General features: G+C 44.7%; 2 protein-coding genes and 1 long non-coding RNA gene across 5 annotated transcripts in view; 1 reads left to right on the top strand and 2 right to left on the bottom strand.

Moving 5' to 3' along the window:
- Positions 1-8,065, bottom strand: part of RHOC (ras homolog family member C) — a 34,039-nt gene extending 25,974 nt beyond the window's left edge. The window contains exon 1 of the mRNA XM_066623276.1: positions 7,949-8,065. The gene's annotated coding sequence lies outside the window, so the exon portion shown is untranslated. The remainder of the gene's footprint in view (positions 1-7,948) is intronic.
- Positions 7,989-17,429, top strand: LOC136647633 (uncharacterized). Of its 2 annotated transcripts, XR_010794288.1 has the most exons (4): positions 7,989-8,477; positions 11,247-11,359; positions 14,994-15,102; positions 17,295-17,429. It is a non-coding gene; the product is annotated as an uncharacterized lncRNA (long non-coding RNA). The 2 variants fall into 2 exon arrangements; XR_010794287.1 differs by lacking the exon at positions 14,994-15,102 and having other exon boundaries at positions 7,991-8,477.
- The window catches only part of PPM1J (protein phosphatase, Mg2+/Mn2+ dependent 1J), a 38,011-nt gene continuing 35,981 nt past the window's right edge, over positions 17,429-19,458 (bottom strand). For both annotated transcript variants that reach the window (XM_066623274.1, XM_066623275.1), the window contains exon 10: positions 17,429-19,122. In XM_066623274.1, coding sequence (XP_066479371.1) covers positions 18,975-19,122 — 148 coding nt within the window. In that variant the 3' untranslated portion in view covers positions 17,429-18,974. The remainder of the gene's footprint in view (positions 19,123-19,458) is intronic.

Raw genomic sequence — 19,458 nt, forward strand, 5'->3', positions numbered from 1 at the left:
CTGGAATCTCACAGTGGCCCCATCGGATGCCTGAGGTAACACAGGGTACAAGATACCTGTATCCTGTTGCCACTCTCTCGCAGCTGGCATTCAAAGATAGCCTACTTTTCACAGGCTGTACCTGTGATGCGCTTTTCATCCATAAATCTGTACAATTCTCTCTTAAAAGCATCTAGGTTAGATACCATCACCACATCCCGTGGCAAGGAGTTCCACAGATCAATTACATGCTGGGTAAAAAAATATTTTCTTTTGTAGATTCTAACTCTCCTGCCACTCAATTTTAGTGCATGTTCCCTGGTTCTAGTGTTGTGCAAGAGGGGCACAAATATCAGCAAAATATCAGCATTTCACATTAAAAAGACCTCCACCGCTAAATTAGATTACAGCAGGAAGAACGAATACACAATAAGCAGAATACTCAGTACCAGAGACCACACAAAAAGGATGATTAAATGAGCAGCAGAGCCACAAATTACAACACTGAGGAGTGCAAAATATGACCCAAAAAAAAAAAAGCCAGATCAGAAACAATCATTAAATACAAATGTCTACAGAGTTACTAAACAGGCTTTAACAGCAACTATAAGGGGGCTTTTCATAACCCATTGCCTTCATGTTGCCAACCCTATTTACCTCCAGGGTAGCCCACCCTCCCTTACCTGAAGAGGTATCAATTCCTACCTCCAAAAAACCAACCGATAGGTTGGTTTCTATTTATTCCCACTCCCACAATATGGAAGGACAACACAGGCAGTCACTTACTTCAGTAGGAAGTAGGGGCCCTCTTTCTTACTTCCCTTCACTGACTCACATGAGAGCCCCTCGATTTCTTGGGCTCACCTTTGTGAGAGGAGCATGAATCTGTGGAGCTCTCGCACTACACGGAACATTTAATCTTAGTTTTCATTATGGTCTCCTTGGTGGCAGAGTTCTAGAATGTGCTGGGGGAATTATATGAAGGGAGGAGTGTGTCAAGCACAGGAAGATATAGCAGTGGGAGAAGGACAAGCCCACTCAGGGAAAGATGACCCAGACAATTAAGGCTGCCCTTTCTCCCAGCCCTCCTCCCAGCTGATTCCATTCAGGTTATGCTGGAGACATTCTCCTCAGCTTGATGTGAGTGGCAGCTTAGCACTGATGGTGGCAATGGCGCATCCAGGTTCATACCACCACCTAGGATAAAAAGGGTTTGGGGACTAACTCAAATCTGACCAAATATGGGCTGAAGCTCACTTCAGAGCCTATTTTGGGGTGGAAAAGGCTGCGCAGAAAACTTATTTCTCTGCTGCTACTTCGTCATCACAGAGTCACCCAGCACAGCACTTCAGTTTGGCTGGGATTTGTCACATCTCAGTCCCTGTAACACTAGTGAGGACATTTCAATAGCCTGCTGTGACCAATCTGGAAGTGTTTTGCTGAGAAAGTTTGCCCTACATGTTCCTACTTGGATCTCTCTCTCCAAGGGAGTTTTGGGATCACTCTCATTTGGAGAGTGAGTTGAAGGTGCCTATGGAATCTGCTTACTCTGTTTCTATGAATTCATTTCCATTCTTTCAATCTTGGAGCAATACTGCCATCCACAAGCCAAAATGATCCAGAATGTGGCTGCTCACATTGGTCTGACTATACAGTGCTCCTGTGCTTTTCTACCTACACTGGTTACCTGAGGGTTTCTGTGCCCAATTCAAGGGGCTGATCTTTATCTTTAAAGTCCTACATGGTTTGGGATCAGCATACCTGAAGGACTGCAACCCCCCACCCCCAACATATCTGCCTGTATTCTTTGGTCAATTTCTGAGGGCGTGTTCCATATCTTGCCTCTTACTGAGATGCAATTAACAGGGACAAGGTGCAATTAACAGGGACCTTTTCAGTAGCAGCACTCAGAAGCTCTTCCCTCAGGAGATCCAAATGCCCTAGATGTGAGTTCTTTTAAAATACCCCTTTATTCTGGCAAGCATTTAATTTGCAATTGGGTACTATTATTTTTAGCTTTCTTGGCCTGCTCAGGCTAGCCTCTTCCTTTTAAAACTGTTTTTATTGTTGTACTCGTTTAAATCATAACTGTGTTCATTGGACTTGTTTTAAACTGCTTTTAATAATTTTAACTGTTGTGAGCTTGCAAGGGTGAAATAAACATATTTTAAATCAAAACAGCAAATTCATGTTTTAATGTACATCTTTCAGCCTTTAGGAAAATCATTTGTTCAGTGTGAACCCACAGATTCAGCAGAGACTATGCAACAGAGTGGAGCATTCATAAAATATCGCAGCTGACCAAATACTCACACATGAAGTAACATGTGAGCTGACCCATCACGTGTGACGGCCTCATAACTCTGGCTTCAGAATCACCATGCAAAAGTCTTGCCTGTGAGTGTCACAACAGCACCAATGACAGAAAGCTAGTTTTTCAGGGCGCCCAAACCAGTCAGGTAGCTTTGAGCAAACTTCTCTTTTGTGGTATGCTGTATTTTATGTTTCAGAACTGAAAGACCACAAGCAGCAGCTAAGCTGCAAGTAGCAAGAAAACACTCCAACACAGGCTCTTTCTCTCCCAGATTTACACTCCAGTCAGATTATGGAATAATTTCTCTTTCAAAGAAGACAATGCCCACATTCATTCATCTTGGCAAAGCACTGACGCTACTGATTATTTTACTTGTGCCCTGAGCGTCACCCAAGTAGACCTGAATGTCAGAATGGCAGCTCTTTAGAACAATGAATTGACGCTCACCAGGGCCCATACTAGGCTTCTTTATCTTGGTCTCTAGTCACTTATGCTTCAATCTGATGAAATCCTCGGAAAAGAACACGCTCTGCAGAGCAACTGTTCTGGTATCTCTCTGTGAGTCAGAGCAGTCCAAGTTCTCTTGTTAGCCAACTCAGCTGTCATAGTACACTTGGCAGCAATTACAGGCACCTCCCTATGAAAAAGCCGGCAGGAGGCTGTGAGTAGGAGGGGAGGGGAGAGAATTGTCCAGGATTTTTTTTTTTAATTGAGCCATTTATTTAGCCTTAACATTCTGATTTTCCAAGTCTCTCTAGGATTTAGAGAAGTATGTATTTTGGAAAACATTGCACTCCCAAAAAGATAATGCTCCACTTGGAAAAACTGCTCAGTTTATGTTACTACATACATCCAATGGCTGGTTGGCAACCTTCAGTCTCGAAAGACTATGGTATAAGCCTACAGCACCTGGTATTCCCAGGCAGTCTCCCATCCAAGTACTAAACAGGCCTGACCCTGCTTAGCTTCTGAGATCAGGCATACTCAGAGGAAACAGTTCTTCCCCTGGGGGCTGGGGATAAGAATAGGCCCTCAGTTTGGCTGTACTTGTCCTAAGAGGCAACTAAACAGCCACTGGCTAGATGGGACTCCTTAGCCTGGGAAGGCAGCTCAACTGAGAGAAGGAAAACTCTGATCCCAAACCTCCACTGCCTTGTGGCTACATCCAGTTATGGAAAAGGCTTCAGGAGTCAACCTCTAGAACCTCAAAACTGCTGGAGTCCCTGAGGCAGTTCATGGCTGAACACAGTCACATTCTGGCAACTCCTGCGATGCCGCTGGAACCAACCGTATTGGCTTCTGCCTTTCCACTGGACCATTCCAGCGACGTGGAGAGGAAGGATTTGCTGCATGGGTAACAGTCTATCCTCCATATCTACCTTACCCAGGCTTTGCGCACTGGAGAGGACACACTGTTCCAGAACCACTATTCAGAGCGCGATACCATAGTCTTCCGAGACTGAAGGATGCCAACTGTAATACATCCAATGTCAATAGAGATGGAATCCGAAATATCATGTCACACAAAGTTAAATTTTCAAACAAAGATCCATTAGCATGCCTAGTTAAATTTGGTCTCTGACTTAATAAAAGAGAGAGAGAAAGAGAAAGTTCCAAATGCATACTTGTTACAATTAGAGATGCAGCTAACATCTACATTAAAGGCAATGTCACTGTATTGTAACACAAGGAAGAGTCTCTACCAAGTGGAGTCCTTTGCTATTACTGCCCTGGGGTTCAATCAATATATTTCCTTAATACATTCTTTGCATTGCAGGGCATTAAGTTTCCCTACAAAAAGCAAAACTAAAAAAGTATTTGGGCAACAGTCACTTTGACAATTTCTTGAGGGGCTGGTTCTTAAATTCTCTAAAGCAGCCTTTTTTTGGGGGGGGGGGGGGCAAATATAGAAAACCCAGTTTCAGTTAAACTGACACTGAATGCTCTTTCCCAGGCCAATGCACCAGGAATTTCTCTCACACAAGCCCTGTGCAAGCAAATGGGACTGGCACACAAGAATGAAATTCATTTCCATAAGGCTTGTGCAGGAGAACTTCCTGGTGGATTAACACCCCGTGGCTACGGTTCAAATGACGCATAACTAAAACTACTTGAAAGCCCAGTGGAAACTGCTTCTTCGCACAGTGAAACCAGTCAAAATTGAGTTTAAGCAGTGAAAAGTAAAGGTTTTGGCTAGCTGCCTTCTTAATGGCATTTTTCTCTTTTAATTTAAAAAAAACAACATAAAACAAAAACTCATACTGAAGAGGCCTTTTATCTATTAACCAATAGGTATCCTGGGGTGCACACAAAACACCCCAGAGCACACAAAACAACTGCCAGTCGCAAGTTCTCCATGAAACAACTTAACAATACAACTGTCATTTTCACTGGAGTTCCCTTAGAGGCCGGACTAGGATTTAGTGGGTCTGGTTTGTACTGAAAGGACTTGGCTGCCAGATTCTAGACCCTGAGAGAGAGAGAGAGAGAGAGAGAGAGAGAGAGAGACTGCGCACAAGCATTGCTCAGTCATGGTTCTGGAATGCTTTCTTGCTCCTAAGTGACTAGCACAAACTCCTTCCCACCCCAAAGCAAGCCTGTTTGTCAGTAACACTGGTAAATTGTAAAACAAGGAAATGCAACAGCATCAAGGAAAGGTATGCAGCCATTACAGTAAAGCAAGAGAGACAGTACCTACGCACTGTACAACCCATGACAGAAAACCATCCTAAAAAGTTTCTGGGAAGTACTGCGTGCGGCCACACAAAAAAGGCAAACAGCAGTTTCCCTTTTTTCCAGCCACACAGTTCACTCCTTTTTGGCAGTCAGTGCTCCCACTCATCCCGTAACTCACTAGCAGCTTGTAAGTGGGATGTGAGCAGCCAGCCACAGAAGGCTTTTTGTGGCTCTCCTTCCAACAGGAGGATTCACTACTGCAATTCCCGTCAAAAGTGAAGGTTGTTCAGTGGCTAAAGTGAAGTGTTCCCTACTGACCTGAAAGGAAAAGGGATGAGGACCAGACTTCGGAGAAGTGTCTGGTGTGAAGTTTGAGCCAGGGTATTTAAAAAGGAGAGAGTGCCTTTGAGCATGTGCAGATTTGAGTTTCTCAATGATGGAAATAAACTTATGGCCTGATCCTATCGCCAAGCAGTGCTGCCCTGGCAACAGCTGTTGCAAACATGCCGTAAGGCACGCAGCGGAGGACAGGAGAGGAACAGCAATGGTGGGGAAGCAAGCGCCAGTTAGTGCTGGGCCTTTGTGTTGGTGGGATGACTGCTGGGAGTCAACAGCAGTGAGTATTCTGCTGAGCAGCGTTCCAGGGTGGGAGAAGGTAGGGAGGCGTTGGGGGGGGGAGGCAGGGAGGACCAAGGGAAGGGAGGTGGGTGGGCAGCCAAGAGACAGTTCAGGCCCAGGAAGGTAGTGGAGATGGCAGCAGAAGCTGCTGCCAAATTCTATCTTCCCTCCCAGACCTCGGAGCCATACAAGGGTCTCTATCCACTTAGATCCATTGGGTCTGCTGGGGCCTGACACAAGGTAAGGGAACCAATGTTCTCTTGCTCCAAGGAGATCTCCAGCTACCTCTTTGGCCCCAACAGGATACAGCAGTAGCTGTTACAGCACCACTAGCAGCAGCTACCATAGGATTGGGCTGCCCAACCTCAAACTTCTGGAATGAAGGGTGATGCTTGCAAGATCAGACAACCCCCGGTAACTTTTCAAGCCCAAACCCTCTTTCTTTTTCTAAGTACATACAAAGCTGGTTTGAGCCATCAATAAACTCCAAGGTACAAAGAACTTCTTAAAGCCCTGGGCAACAACATGTATTCTTAGAGGGCTACTTTGAGAAGCCAGGAGTGCAACAGGCCAGTGCCTTACGAACCCCACCCCCTAAAGTTACTACCTAGCATGTTCTGTTCCCAGAGGCACTATGTGCTCTTCACCTCAGTTATCTCAAAGTTTAGCAAGTAAAGGACCAGATGGTACCCTTCACAGGGCAAACTTGGCCCCTTCAGCTGCAATAAGTCTCTCCTGAGCAGGGAAATTGTACACAAATTGTAGCAGCGTTACCACAAATGCCAGGTACTAGAAGCAGAGACTTTTCTATGGTGTCCCCTATGTTGTGAAGCTCTCTCCCCCACAACATTCTACGTCTATTTTGAAGCTGACTAAGGCCTTTTTGTTCCCACCAGGCATTTTGGGAGGGAGAGAAGATAGGTGTGGTGTTCAGTCTGTCTTGATGTCATTTGCTTTCCTTTTCATAGAAGCTTCAACGTACACATTCTACGTCTATTTTGAAGCTGACTAAGGCCTTTTTGTTCCCACCACGCATTTTGGGAGGGAGAGAAGATAGGTGTGGTGTTCAGTCTGTCTTGATGTCATTTGCTTTCCTTTTCATAGAAGCTTCAACGTACAGTACTTCCATGCATTTTTTGATTGATTTTATACCATTGTCATTCAGGGGCTCTTTGAGTCAGAAAAGAAGGCTGAACATGAAGCAAATCTATTACTTCTTTCCCCCCCAAGCCTTCAGCCATTTTACCCACAGAAAGTTACAGCAACTACTTCCTTCTCTTCCCACTGCCTCAGTCTTTCTCTGCTGCAGTGGTTTCCAAACTTTTTTGACTGGCGGCTCTCTTGACCTACTGGGCCATGGCCTCCCATTCGAGTTACCATAAATAGTATAGGGCGAAAAGTTTTTTTTTGCAAGGATTCCACGGTTCCTTGTCTGGTTTTGATGGCCCCCTAGGGAGCCTCAGCTCACAGTTTGGGAACCACTGTTCTATAGGAATCACTCACATCACTGTAAACCCACAGTCTCCATACAGATATACAGTACTTTCATCTCCCAAAGCAACTACTGGGCCACTGTAGCAAGCAAGGTTCTGTACTGGACCAGACAAGCCTTTGGCTGGATCAACAGAGCTCCTATGCTAGGCACTGACCTGGAATAACTAGGCAACACCTAATTTTGCTACTTCACCTATAGACATTCACTGTGTATGGCGGTGTGTGAATATGGGAAGGGGGGGAATGATCAAACTACTTAATACTATAACAGTCATTAAAACGTCGAGGCATGAGGAAGACTGCAATCAGAGTGCCCAATCCTATGCATGTCTACTCAGAAGTAAGTTCCATTATAGTCAATGGGGCTTACTCTCAGGAAAATGTGGCTAGGATTGTAGCCAGAGTCACTTACCAGGAAGTCACAGCACAAGCCTATGCATGTCTACTCAGAACTAAGTCCCATTGTAGTCAATGGGGTTTAATCCCAGGAAAGTGTGGATAGGATTACAGCCTCAGTCCCATGAACTCGGTGAAAATCACCTTCGTGTACACGTGTCTAAACGCGGGCTTTCCCCATCCTCAGGTTACGCTCTGGTATGCGCTCCCACAACTCAGGGCGATGTGCACTGAGTAAACCTGGTTAGGGCGCTTTCGCAAGTCACCTAGAGCGCCTGATCCTACTCAGTGCAACGACCCCATACTCAAACCCCCCCCCCCACCGCAGCGCAGGCAGGGCGACACTCCCTTAGTCCAGAGTCCGGCAGCCAAGCACCTCTCCACGCCTGGCTACTTGAAGAGCGCACACAAGCGGGAGACGAATCCCTGGCGACGGCGCCCCGATTGCCTGCTCACCACTCCCCCCAGTACCTTAACGCCGAGTCCGGCTCTGCTCACTCCCCTCTCGAGCCTCACTAAGCGGCCGGAGCACCGGGAAGGCGGCCCCGACCTCCCTCCTTGCAACTCACACTACGCCTCCCGCTCCGCCTCCGGGAGGGGTCAGGCCGGGCGTCGGCACCCCACGCGAAGGGCCGCAGGATCGCAAGGGAGTGGACCGTGCCCAGCTGAGCTTCGCGGGGCCGTGTTGGGAGCGGGGGGGCTCAGCCCGAGGGCGTGGCCTCTGAGCATGTACAGAGCGTGCTCTTGCGAAGAGTGGTCGCTACACGTATGGGGGGGGGGTGGTGGTTCTCAAGCCTTGGCTGTACTACTGGGATTCTTTATAGAGAAATGCATCATTTTGTAGGAGCAGAGTCTGGGTTCTGAAATGAGATGTTCTCCAGAGATCGGTTCAGCCCTGGAGACCTCCTGGAAGCTCTTTTGTCCAAATTCAACATGGGTGATGGTTGTAGTGAGTTATGGTACTTAGTGACGTTGGAATGCACTCTGCACATGCTTAAAGGTATTGTTTGCTTTATTATTTTTTGTTCTGAAGCTATGCCCCCCCAGGTGGAAATTGGGTTTCATGGCTGTAAAAGTAGTATCTATCGATCAAGGAGGGTGGAGATGGATGAATTTATCAATGGATCCATCCATCCATTGATAGATCCATACATACATACCCACCCTCCTCAAAGAGCTCAGGGAACTCAAAGAGTGGTGTATACTGTACAATTCCTTCCCTGAGTTTGTCTTTACAACAACCCTATGTTATATGTGTTACAATGTTGAAGTCAGCTCCTAGTTGCTGGGTTTGGGGTAGGGGAGGAATCATAAACCGCCCTGGGGATTCTCTTGGAAAGAGAGCCTACATTTATACAAATAAACCTGGTAGTACATGCCTTCATATGTGTTAACTCAGAAGCAAGCCCTGAAATGTTCAAAGGGGCTTGCTGTTAGATATTTGTTCGCACTGCATGTTCACCCCCCGGGTAGTGTGGTGATAAAATTTGGAAATTTTGGCAATTGAAAGCATTTGGAAGTTATATTTAGGATACAGTCCACTGTGCATTTCCTCAGCAGCAGGTCCATTGAAATCAGTGGCACTTTCTTCCAAGTTCCTTCCACTGTAGTGGCAAAAGACATGTAGTAGCAGGCATTATCAGGTCAAATCTCACCCTTACCAGAAACTTGCTACAACTACAGTCCGAAAGAAACTTACCTGGGAGTAAGCCCCATTGAATACAATGGAACATGTTTCTGGGTGAGCATGCTTAGGGTTGCATAGCACCTTCCATTCAGCGATGACCCCACCTTGTGGATTCTAGTTAAGCCATTTCTGCCCAATGTTGCATATACACAACAAGGATCAAATGTGTACACCTGTGGACTGGGCCAAAATGGGTTAAAGATCATGGATTCATTGCATTATTTTATAAGTATGCGCATTTGTCCATGCTTACAGAGAGAAAAATACTGGGCACAATACAGTTAATAAGTTCAGTAGGACTTAGTCCCAAATAAGTGACTGCAGCCTTAAACATGCGCTCAGTTCATTCCCATATAAATCAGTGGAACTTAAAAGTGTTGGATTAGGCTCTTCTATGTGGATAAATAGGTGTGAGCATACACGTCCTGCTTTTAAATATGTAATTTGGCAGTAAAGCCCTCCTAATTTGTCTCTCTCTCTCTATGGGCTGTTCCTTAAAACTGATCTAATCCATGATGCCCTGAAGAAACACATTTGTGCATTTGTTCACATTCATCCCTTGTTAGTCTTGTTTCTCCTACTATCACCTCTCTCCGCTGTTTCTCTGCACCATCTCACTTTGCACTGTAGGTTTGTTAGGGCTAAAACCTGCTTTGTCATACATTATAGTTATGTGTGTTGATGCTGCTGTATGGATGCAGTAATAACAGTGTCAGAGCCATGTGCATGACCCCAGGCTAAGACTCACCACTTCTGTAAAGCCATCAACAATCTCTTGCTAAGGAGACCCAATTCTGTTTCTGCATAGACCTGTGTTACTGGCTGGGAGCCAGTGTAGAAATGGCTCAACCAGCACCACTCCTTCCCCCTCTCTATGGTAACATCTCTTTGAAGCCCAGAAAATTAAGAAAATGGAATCTGAGTCTGAAAGCTTTTTCAGGGACATGGCTTTGAGGTTGGCTGGGCTGCAGCCAGAGGCCTTTGGGAGGTTTTTTTTTTATCCTGCCTGAATCGAAAAAGTTCAACCCAATGGCTGGGAGGAGGATTGGCTTTGGTTTTCTAAATCCCCGTGAGAACCAGAAAGGGAAAGCCTTTCAGCCAGATTTAGTAGGCTGCAGCCTGACTTGTTTCAGGCCATGTGAGTGGCTATGATTAAACCTCTCCATCCCTCATTTATTCTCTTCCCTTTTCTTCTTGCTCTGTTCTTGGCACCTTCAGTGTGGTCAAAGCAGCCCTTCCCTTGTGAATTACCACTGGAACTTCCCCATTTGTTCCTAGTTTGATGTTAAGACAGTTTTGTTACAGCTGGAAAAATCCCAATGGTGGTTCTGAGTAGTGTTGTAAATGTCACTTATAGGATTTGGAGTAACTGTTCCGATCTTTCTGCATAAGTTACTTCCAGCCAAATCCTATGTTTGTTGACTGAGAAGCACATTCCATTGAGTTCACTGGGGTTTACTTTCAAGTAAAAGCACTCGACTATCCTCAACAGACAGAATCTGTCAAATGCCTTTACTGAATGTCATGTCATGTTAACCCGTTGCTATTCATGGCATGTTTAGTATTTCTTTGCTGAGTAGCAGCCAGGGAGTGAAAAGCAGATCTGAAATGAGACTGTGGCCTTTAACCTTGGCACCCCCCCATTGTTCCAGTCTAGATCCTCAAATCCCTTCTGTGGCTGCTATTTGCTCCAGATGGAAGGCACCATGGGTGCAAATGGAAACTTTCTTCCTGGGCCAAGTAGCGGCCATGGGGAGGGAGGATATGGACTGGGACTATGGCAGAGCTAACACACACACACACACACACACACACACACCCTCTCCCTCTCTGCAGTCCCAATCTGGATTGCCCCCTGATAACATAACTACTCTTTAGCAAAGAGGAGTTGGGGTCAGTGGCCTGTTTAACAGAACATTTCACTGTAGAAAAAAATATGATGGCCATTCCCAGGATTAAGTGTGAGAAGTGAAGAAACTGATGAGTCAAATTTCACTGCAGGTTTATTGGTGTGTACAGATGCATAAAGAATCAAATTGTTTCTATTGAAAGTTGCAAGCGAATGTAATTGCTGTCTTGCAGGTAGTCCCAGCCAGCTTAGGTCACCTGTTTCTTGAATGTGGTACAGTCTCATCAGGGCAGGGAAAGTGTATAGTGCAGTGTTTCTCAAGCCGTGGATTGGAACCCAATTTCAGGTGGGTTCCCTTTCATTTCAATATTTTAATACATTAGGCTTGATGGTATGTGACTGCATTTAGGGAAATGTTACAGATTTGTACTTTTTAACAGGCTACTATGTATATGCTTTTAACAATGGAAGTCAGTGGGTCTTACTCCTGGGTAAGTGAGGATAGGATTGCAGCCTAGGATTTTAAAACATTTTTCAGCTTGATGATGTCACTTCTGGTAGGTCCTGACAGATTATCTTTCTAAAAGTGGGTCCCAGTGTTAAAATGTTTGAGAAGCACTGGTGTAGTGGATTTGAACTTCACTTTCCAACCTATGACAGGTGCAGGCACACCCTTAATGTCTGAAGATGGATGGCCCTTGTACATTTCCCCCCAACAAGCAATAGATGTAAATGCCATTATTATTAATCTAGACCAGATATCTAAACCCCTTCTTCTTTCCATTCATCAATTAATCAATCAATGACAGCTCTTCTCTCCCCTGGGATCTGTCTAATGTTATCTGTCTAATGGTGCAGAGCTAAAATCATTCTCTGACCTGCCTCCTATGTATTGGATTGTCACAAAACTCCTGCCTTTGGAGGTAGCACTGAAAATGCTGTGAAGTTTAATAATTTTTTTTTCATAATCTTCATAATTATTTGCAGGGTTGAGATGGGAACAGTGGCAGCCACTAATATGTGACACTTGCTGAATACCAGTTCTTACTTGGCAGTATGTTGTTTATGTTTGTATCTGATGCTTCTTCCCATGCTCAAATGCCAACTGATGGCTGTCCTCAGCAGTTAAAGAGGCCATTGGTTAACTTCACATAGCTAAGCTGTCACTGGTGGGGAGGACTCTGTTTATCCAGTATCTGGTGGGATAGAAATATAAATCAATGAATTCATTTTGGTGCGGATCTTCTTATGTGTCAAACTAATATCATGTTCTACTCTGCTGTGAAGTATAGCATAAGAAAAGATGCTAGACTGACTCCTAGTGCTGATAGGAGGTGACATCTCCTATACCAGTTATAGTTTTTTCTTCAGTGTTGCCTCCTAGTGCCAACAGCTGTTAGCTTCAATGATTAGAACAGCAACCTCCATGTCAAACAAACTGATGAAAACCCCCACGTGCAACTTGAGGATAGGTTCAGACATTACATGATTTCTCCCTGTGCTTGAATGCTCACAAAACTTTAACAAATGGTGCTTTACTTGTTTCTTACAAACCCCCAAATCTCATTACTGTAGCCATTTTCCAGTGCAAGCATTCATTAGTGCTGGGGTACATAATCCTTCTGACTCACCTACAAGGGCCTAGAATACAAGGGCTAGCCTAGCTGTACAAGAGCTAGTGTCTACGAAGGCTAGCCTAGTAAGTACTTCAAGGCTGTGATTTTTGCATTCCGATCTAGATGGGAGTCAGTCCCAGAGGATGGAATGAGACTTATTGCTGCAGAAACATGTTTTCAGAATCATTGCTGTAGAAGCATTAAAAGCCATTGCCACCATCAGCTCGCTGCCTACCATAATGATTCCAGAGTTGCCAGGCTTGATGTCACCCATCACCCTTTGGTTCAATCCAGACTACAAAAAGTAGTTCACAAAGTGGTTTATTTAGCTAAATAGATACATTCTGGAGAGCTTCTGCCAGCCAGTATCAACAGTTCTCAGGTGGATAAGGTACATTTCCAGTTCATCTGCTTGGTGGAAATCTCTATTGTATTCCATCCCTATGGTTTTTCAAACACTTTGATGTGCACTTCTGAGTCTGCTCTGCGTTTTGCCCATTTCTCTTCATTGACCTTGAGCTCTGTTGGGTCCTTGAGCTGACACTTGACACTGACACAAGCTTGTGTAGCTTGACTTGTGTACTATTCTGTACTGCACCCTCTCTCAAAATCATTACTGTCCAAATAGTATTAGCAATTTCCTTTGCCTTATTGCTATCAAATGTGACCTTAGCTACCCTGCAAGAGTTTAAAAAAAACAATCCTGGTTCTTACCTACAAAAGCTCATGGTGCAATACATTTGGAAGATACCATAAAATTCTTTGTTATATTTGAGCTGGGAAAATGTGCATTATCATGTTCTACATTTTAAAGAAAATTCCTGTCTGAATGCAGATGAGTGTTTTCTCTCCAGCCTGATTTAACATTTTCTTCCATGGCTCCCTCCTTTCTCCTGCCCAAATGTTTAGGATTAGCCACTTTGGATGATCTTCCATTTCCTCTGATTTGGGAGAGTTTACAAAATATGCAACCCTTATCTGAAGTTTAGGCTTAATTTCTCATTCTGGGAATGGACTAATCTCTAGGTTTTGCTGCTCCCCTGTGTTCATTGTTAATATTCATAGATGAACAGGCCTATGAACATCTATGTGTTAATAAACACATAGATGAACAGGCCTTGCTGAGGGAGAGTCAGCATGGCTTCTGTAAGGGTAAGTCTTGCCTCACGAACCTTATAGAATTCTTTGAAAAGGTCAATAGGCATGTGGATTTGGGAGAACCCGTGGACATTATATATCTGGACTTTCAGAAGGTGTTTGACACGGTCCCTCACCAAAGGCTACTGAAAAAACTCCACAGTCAGGGAATTAGAGGACAGGTCCTCTCATGGATTGAGAACTGGTTGGAGGCCAGGAAGCAGAGAGTGGGTGTCAATGGGCAATTTTCACAATGGAGAGAGGTGAAAAGCGGTGTGCCCCAAGGATCTGTCCTGGGACCGGTGCTTTTCAACCTCTTCATAAATGACCTGGAGACAGGGTTGAGCAGTGAAGTGGCTAAGTTTGCAGACGACACCAAACTTTTCCGAGTGGTAAAGACCAGAAGTGATTTTGAGAAGCTCCAGAAGGATCTCTCCAGACTGGCAGAATGGGCAGCAAAATGGCAGATGCGCTTCAATGTCAGTAAGTGTAAAGTCATGCACATTGGGGCAAAAAAATCAAAACTTCACATATAGGCTGATGGGTTCTGCGATGTCTGTGAAAGATCAGGAGAGAGATCTTGGGGTGGTGGAGGACAGGTCGATGAATGTGTTGATCCAATGTGCAGCGGCAGTGAAGAAGGCCAATGCTATGCTAACAAAACGGCTATGCTAACAAAACGGCTAATATTATAATGCCGTTGTACAAATCGATGGTAAGGCCACACCTGGAGTATTGCGTCCCATTCTGGTCACCACATCTCAAAAAGGACAGTGGAAATGGAAAAGGTGCAAAAGAGAGCAGCTAATATGATTACTGGGCTGGGGCACCCTCTTTATGAGGAAAGGCTATGGCGTTTGGGCTTCTTCAGCCTAGAAAAGAAACACCTGAGGGAGGAAATATTTGAGACATACAAAATTATGCATGGGAAGGATAATGTAATGTCTGAACCTATCCTCAAGTTGCACGTGGGGGTTTTCATCAGTTTGTTTGACATGGAGGTTGCTGTTCTAATCATTGAAGCTAACAGCTGTTGGCACTAGGAGGCAACACTGAAGAAAAAACTATAACTGGTATAGGAGATGTCACCTCCTATCAGCACTAGGAGTCAGTCTAGCATCTTTTCTTATGCTATACTTCACAGCAGAGTAGAACATGATATTAGTTTGACACAGAAGAAGATCCGCACCAAAATGAATTCATTGATTTATATTTCTGTCCCACCAGATACTGGATTTTGAGAAGCTCTTCATAAATGACCTGGAGACAGGGTTGAGCAGTGAAGTGAGCAGACTGGCAGAATGGGCAGCAAAATGGCAGATGCGCTTCAATGTCAGTAAGTGTAAAGTCATGCACATTGGGGCAAAAAATCAAAACTTTAGATATAGGCTGATGGGTTCTGAGCTGTCTGTGACAGATCAGGAGAGAGATCTTGGGGTGGTGGTGGACAGGTCGATGAAAGTGTCGACCCAATGTGCGGCGGCAGTGAAGAAGGCCAATTCTATGCTTGGGATCATTAGGAAGTGTATTGAGAACAAAACAGCTAGTATTATAATGCCGTTGTACAAATCTATGGTAAGGCCACACCTGGAGTATTGTGTCCAGTTCTGGTCGCCGCATCTCAAAAAAGACATAGTGGGAATGGAAAAGGTGCAAAAGAGAGCGACTAAGATGATTACGGGGCTGGGGCACCTTCCTTATGAGGAAAGGCTACGGCATTTGGGCCTCTTCAGCCTAGAAAAGAGACGCCTGAGGGGGGAGATGATTGAGACATACAAAATTATGCAGGGAATGGACAGAGTGGATAGGGAGATGCTCTTTACACTCTCACATAATACCAGAACCAGCGGGTTGGGCGGGTTAGGACAGACAAAAGAAAATATTTCTTTACTCAGCGTGTGGTCGGTCTGTGGAACTCCTTGCCACAGGATGTGGTGCTGGCATCTAGCCTAGACGCCTTTAAAAGTGGATTGGACAAGTTTCTGGAGGAAAAATCCATTATGGGGTACAAGCCATGATGTGTATGTGCAACCTCCTGATTTTAGAAATGGGTTATGTCAGAATGCCAGATGCAAGGGAGGGCACCAGGATGAGGTCTCTTGTTATCTGGTGTGCTCCCTGGGGCATTTGGTGGGCCGCTGTGAGATACAGGAAGCTGGACTAGATGGGCCTATGGCCTGATCCAGTGGGGCTGTTCTTATGTTCTTATGTTCATCCAGCCCACATCTTGCTGCATTTTCTAACTGCCTTCTGTTCTCTGTCACTCCCAAAGGGGATGGAGGGAGAGTAAGGAATTCCTCTCTCTCTTCCCAACAAAGAGATCTGTTGTGCTTAATGCTCAGATGATGTATTTCTGTACCAGCTGGGAGGCTCTGCATAATTAAAATGTTGGCTGCTCAATGCAATCGTATTCTAATCTTTTTCTTGAATGTAACCATTTGGGAATTGGTCACTCTGCCTTACTGCTGTACAGGATCAGACATTGTGGACTTTGGCAAATTCCAGAACCCTTTGACTTCTGCCCTACTTTGGTAAGACTACCAAAGGCTTTGCTGTACTACCAGCTTTGCACTGTGATGCTATCTCTTGCCACTGGCATCCTTTCTTTTGTGCAGATTCCCACCCTCTTAATTTTAGGGCCTGACTTTCCAAGCTGACTTCAGTTGTATAAATCATGTGCACAACTGATGCATACATTGGTGTTTGCAAATGGCTATTTCCCTTCTTCGTTAACAAGAAGGGGTGGTAGTAGAGGACAGGGTGAATATATGAAGCTGCCTTACAATAAGTTTGATCAACTAGGTCTGTGTTGTCTACACTGACTGATTGTTCCATGATTTCAAACAGGATCTTTCTTGGCCCTAACTGGAGATGTTGGGGATTGAACCCAGAACCTCCTGCATGTAAAACCCATACTCTACTACTGAGCAATGGCCCACCCTAAGGTGGGCATTGAAGTTAGGTAGAAGAGGAACTTCTGACAGGTGCACCTCCTGCAGGAGTGAAAAAGCTTTCCCTCCTAACATTCCTTCATCAGTCCAACTATGGAAGGTACAAGAGCACTTTCATCCTTTTTATCAGGATCTCATAGGAAAGTGGTTCCCAAACCTTTTACCACCAGGACCCACTGTTTAAAATGACACTCTATTGAGACCCACTTAGCTTTATGAGACTTTTAAAAAAAAGGTGATCTATAAATAAATATATTTGTTTATGAGAAACATAAAGATAAATGCATAAAGATTTTTTTTTTAATGAGGCAGTCCTAATGAATAGCCTCAAGGTTTGAAAGGCTTAGTCATGTGACCTGTCCCCATCACCTATCATTGATGAAGTGGGGGGGGGGAACCCACACTACAAAAAGACACTCAAACATTTATCTTATGTGTGAAGAAACCATTATTGTTGGTAACTGAATAGACGGATCTTTCTTAGTTCTTAAAATGACACTCTTAAAGAGTGTCCTGCAGACACACAGCTCTATCAATGTGTATTATTCAACTGATTGTATTGTGTCTTCCTTGCCAGATTTGTTGAATGCATTATTTGAGACAGTACTTTGAATCTACAACCAAAGGCCTTGCTGTACTATCAGGAGGAAGTTCTATCCTCGTTCCAGCACATGTGATTTATTGAATTAAATCTCCACCCTTTCTTTTTGGTTCCCAGGAGGTGCATTTGCTTTTATTCGTGTCTCACGGGTGACAAAGTACACACCACACTCACCAGACAACATTCAGCAGGACAAAAACACTTTCCAGCAAGAGAGAATCCTTTATGTGGTTCTTTAATCTGTTCTTAGACACCACACTCTGCAAAGAGACGAAATCCAAGCTGCCAGGCTTGGGCTTTGCATAATGCGAAAGTGTCTAGAGGAGGTGTTTCTACAGAGTAGCCCTGCCAGCATAGCTAGTGTCTGTATTTTATATGAGAGTGGCAGGTGGTGTCTTTTAGGTTGCAATTTAATTTCTTCTCAAACCTCATCAGTTTCGCATGGATTGCAAAGGCCAAATTTAAGCGCCCGGCTCCTCTGGATAGGTCTGTTCTCTTTTTGCACAGTGTAGCAAGCTGTCAAATAGAGTTGTGTGAAAAATTCACACCCAATTCTCTCTATCAGTTTTGAACACCTTGTATTTCATTGAGCCAAGAACCCAACACTCTGGGCGCTAGAGGTAGAATTTCAACTGCAGGAGCCCATGACTTTGCTTAGAAAGGGACATGTGGACAGATTAGAAGTACAGAACATTGTACAATTTTGCCATTTCTAGACAGGACATATGTGCCCCTTTTCTAAGCTGCAGTAGGTGTCACCATATTGTTTTTAAAGGTCAGCTGTTAAAACAAACCAGGGCTTTTGCATCGGGTTTGTTTGTTCTTATAAGGGTGCCCCCATGTGGCTAAAGAGTTTTTTTTTCTCCAGTAAAATGTTCTATGTCAGAAATCTTTTGCCCTTTGGAGTCACCTTTATAAAAACAAACTTGGTTAAGTTATAGCTTAATTACAATAATTTCTGACATTGTAGAAATCCCTTTTAAACAGCAAATGTGTACATTCACGTATTAGTGAGTGGTTTGGCTGCGAAGACCTCCTTAGGGCAGCCTGGATCAGCAGTGCTTGTTCGGTGCTACCTTACTTATTTGCATCAGCGATCAATGGCCCAGAACTGGGCATTCTAGTTCAGGCCACTAGGCATGACTATTCATGATGAGTCGGGATGAGGTGTCCTTGGCATGTGGCGAAGCAAGCTGGAGTTATCCCTTTGTCACAATGGAGCAAGAGGAAGGAAGTATTCCCAACTGAGTCACTGCTGCCATGACTTGGGGAAACTGCAGGCCGTTTCTATGCTACGGTCACAAAATGTCACAGCTTTTGCCCACCCACCCCCTTCCATGGGATGATGCTGGCAAAAGCCCCAAATGAATGGAACGTGGAATTTCCTATGTCTCAAAGGCCAAAAGGGATAATTCCTGGAGGAACAGCTCAGGCTTGACTTCCTTGTTGTTCACAGCCATTTGACCCAAGGCTATGTCTTGTCCCTCCCTAGTAGGATGTAGCAAACTTGGATGGGTAGGAGTAAGAGGCAAGCTGCAGTTCAATGGCTTGGATCCTCTTCAAAAGACGGGTGGCTTGAGTACTCCAGCAGTCACCAGTTTGCTGGTGCCTTTTGCAGTCTAGCAGCATGAACCATATGCCCCTGGGACATTAGGGTCAGGTATAGTCTCCTGGGCCGCCAAGGGGGATAACAAAGACGGAGATGTCATCTCCAGAGCCCAGCTTGTCATTGGCCAGTCTCCAGCCACGCTCCTTCAGAACTCCTCTGGACCTCATCACCAACTCTTGGGCTACCATAGTGTATCTGTGAAATAGAGTCAGTTCATCAACATTAGTACGAATTCCCAGTCCCCAAAATGCAAGCGGTACGTCAGGGCCCACTAGAATTTCAGTATGCGCTTTTAAAATGTGCCAAGTGTTTATTAGAAAGATCCCATCCACTTCATTGCCTGAAGAGGTAGGAGGGACAAATTGTGAAGAGGGGCAGGAATGTAAAGCTATCCTGTTCTACAGTTCTGGTGGTTACCAGCAGCAACATAGGGTTGCAGGCACCAGTCCAGAAAAAACTGTAGGTGGAAGACACTGGTGCATACAGGTCCTGCCTCCTTACCTGCAGATTCGGGACCCATGGTTTTAATTT

Source organism: Tiliqua scincoides, chromosome 4 (genome assembly GCF_035046505.1).
Source record: "Tiliqua scincoides isolate rTilSci1 chromosome 4, rTilSci1.hap2, whole genome shotgun sequence".
Classification (NCBI taxonomy): domain Eukaryota; kingdom Metazoa; phylum Chordata; class Lepidosauria; order Squamata; family Scincidae; genus Tiliqua; species Tiliqua scincoides.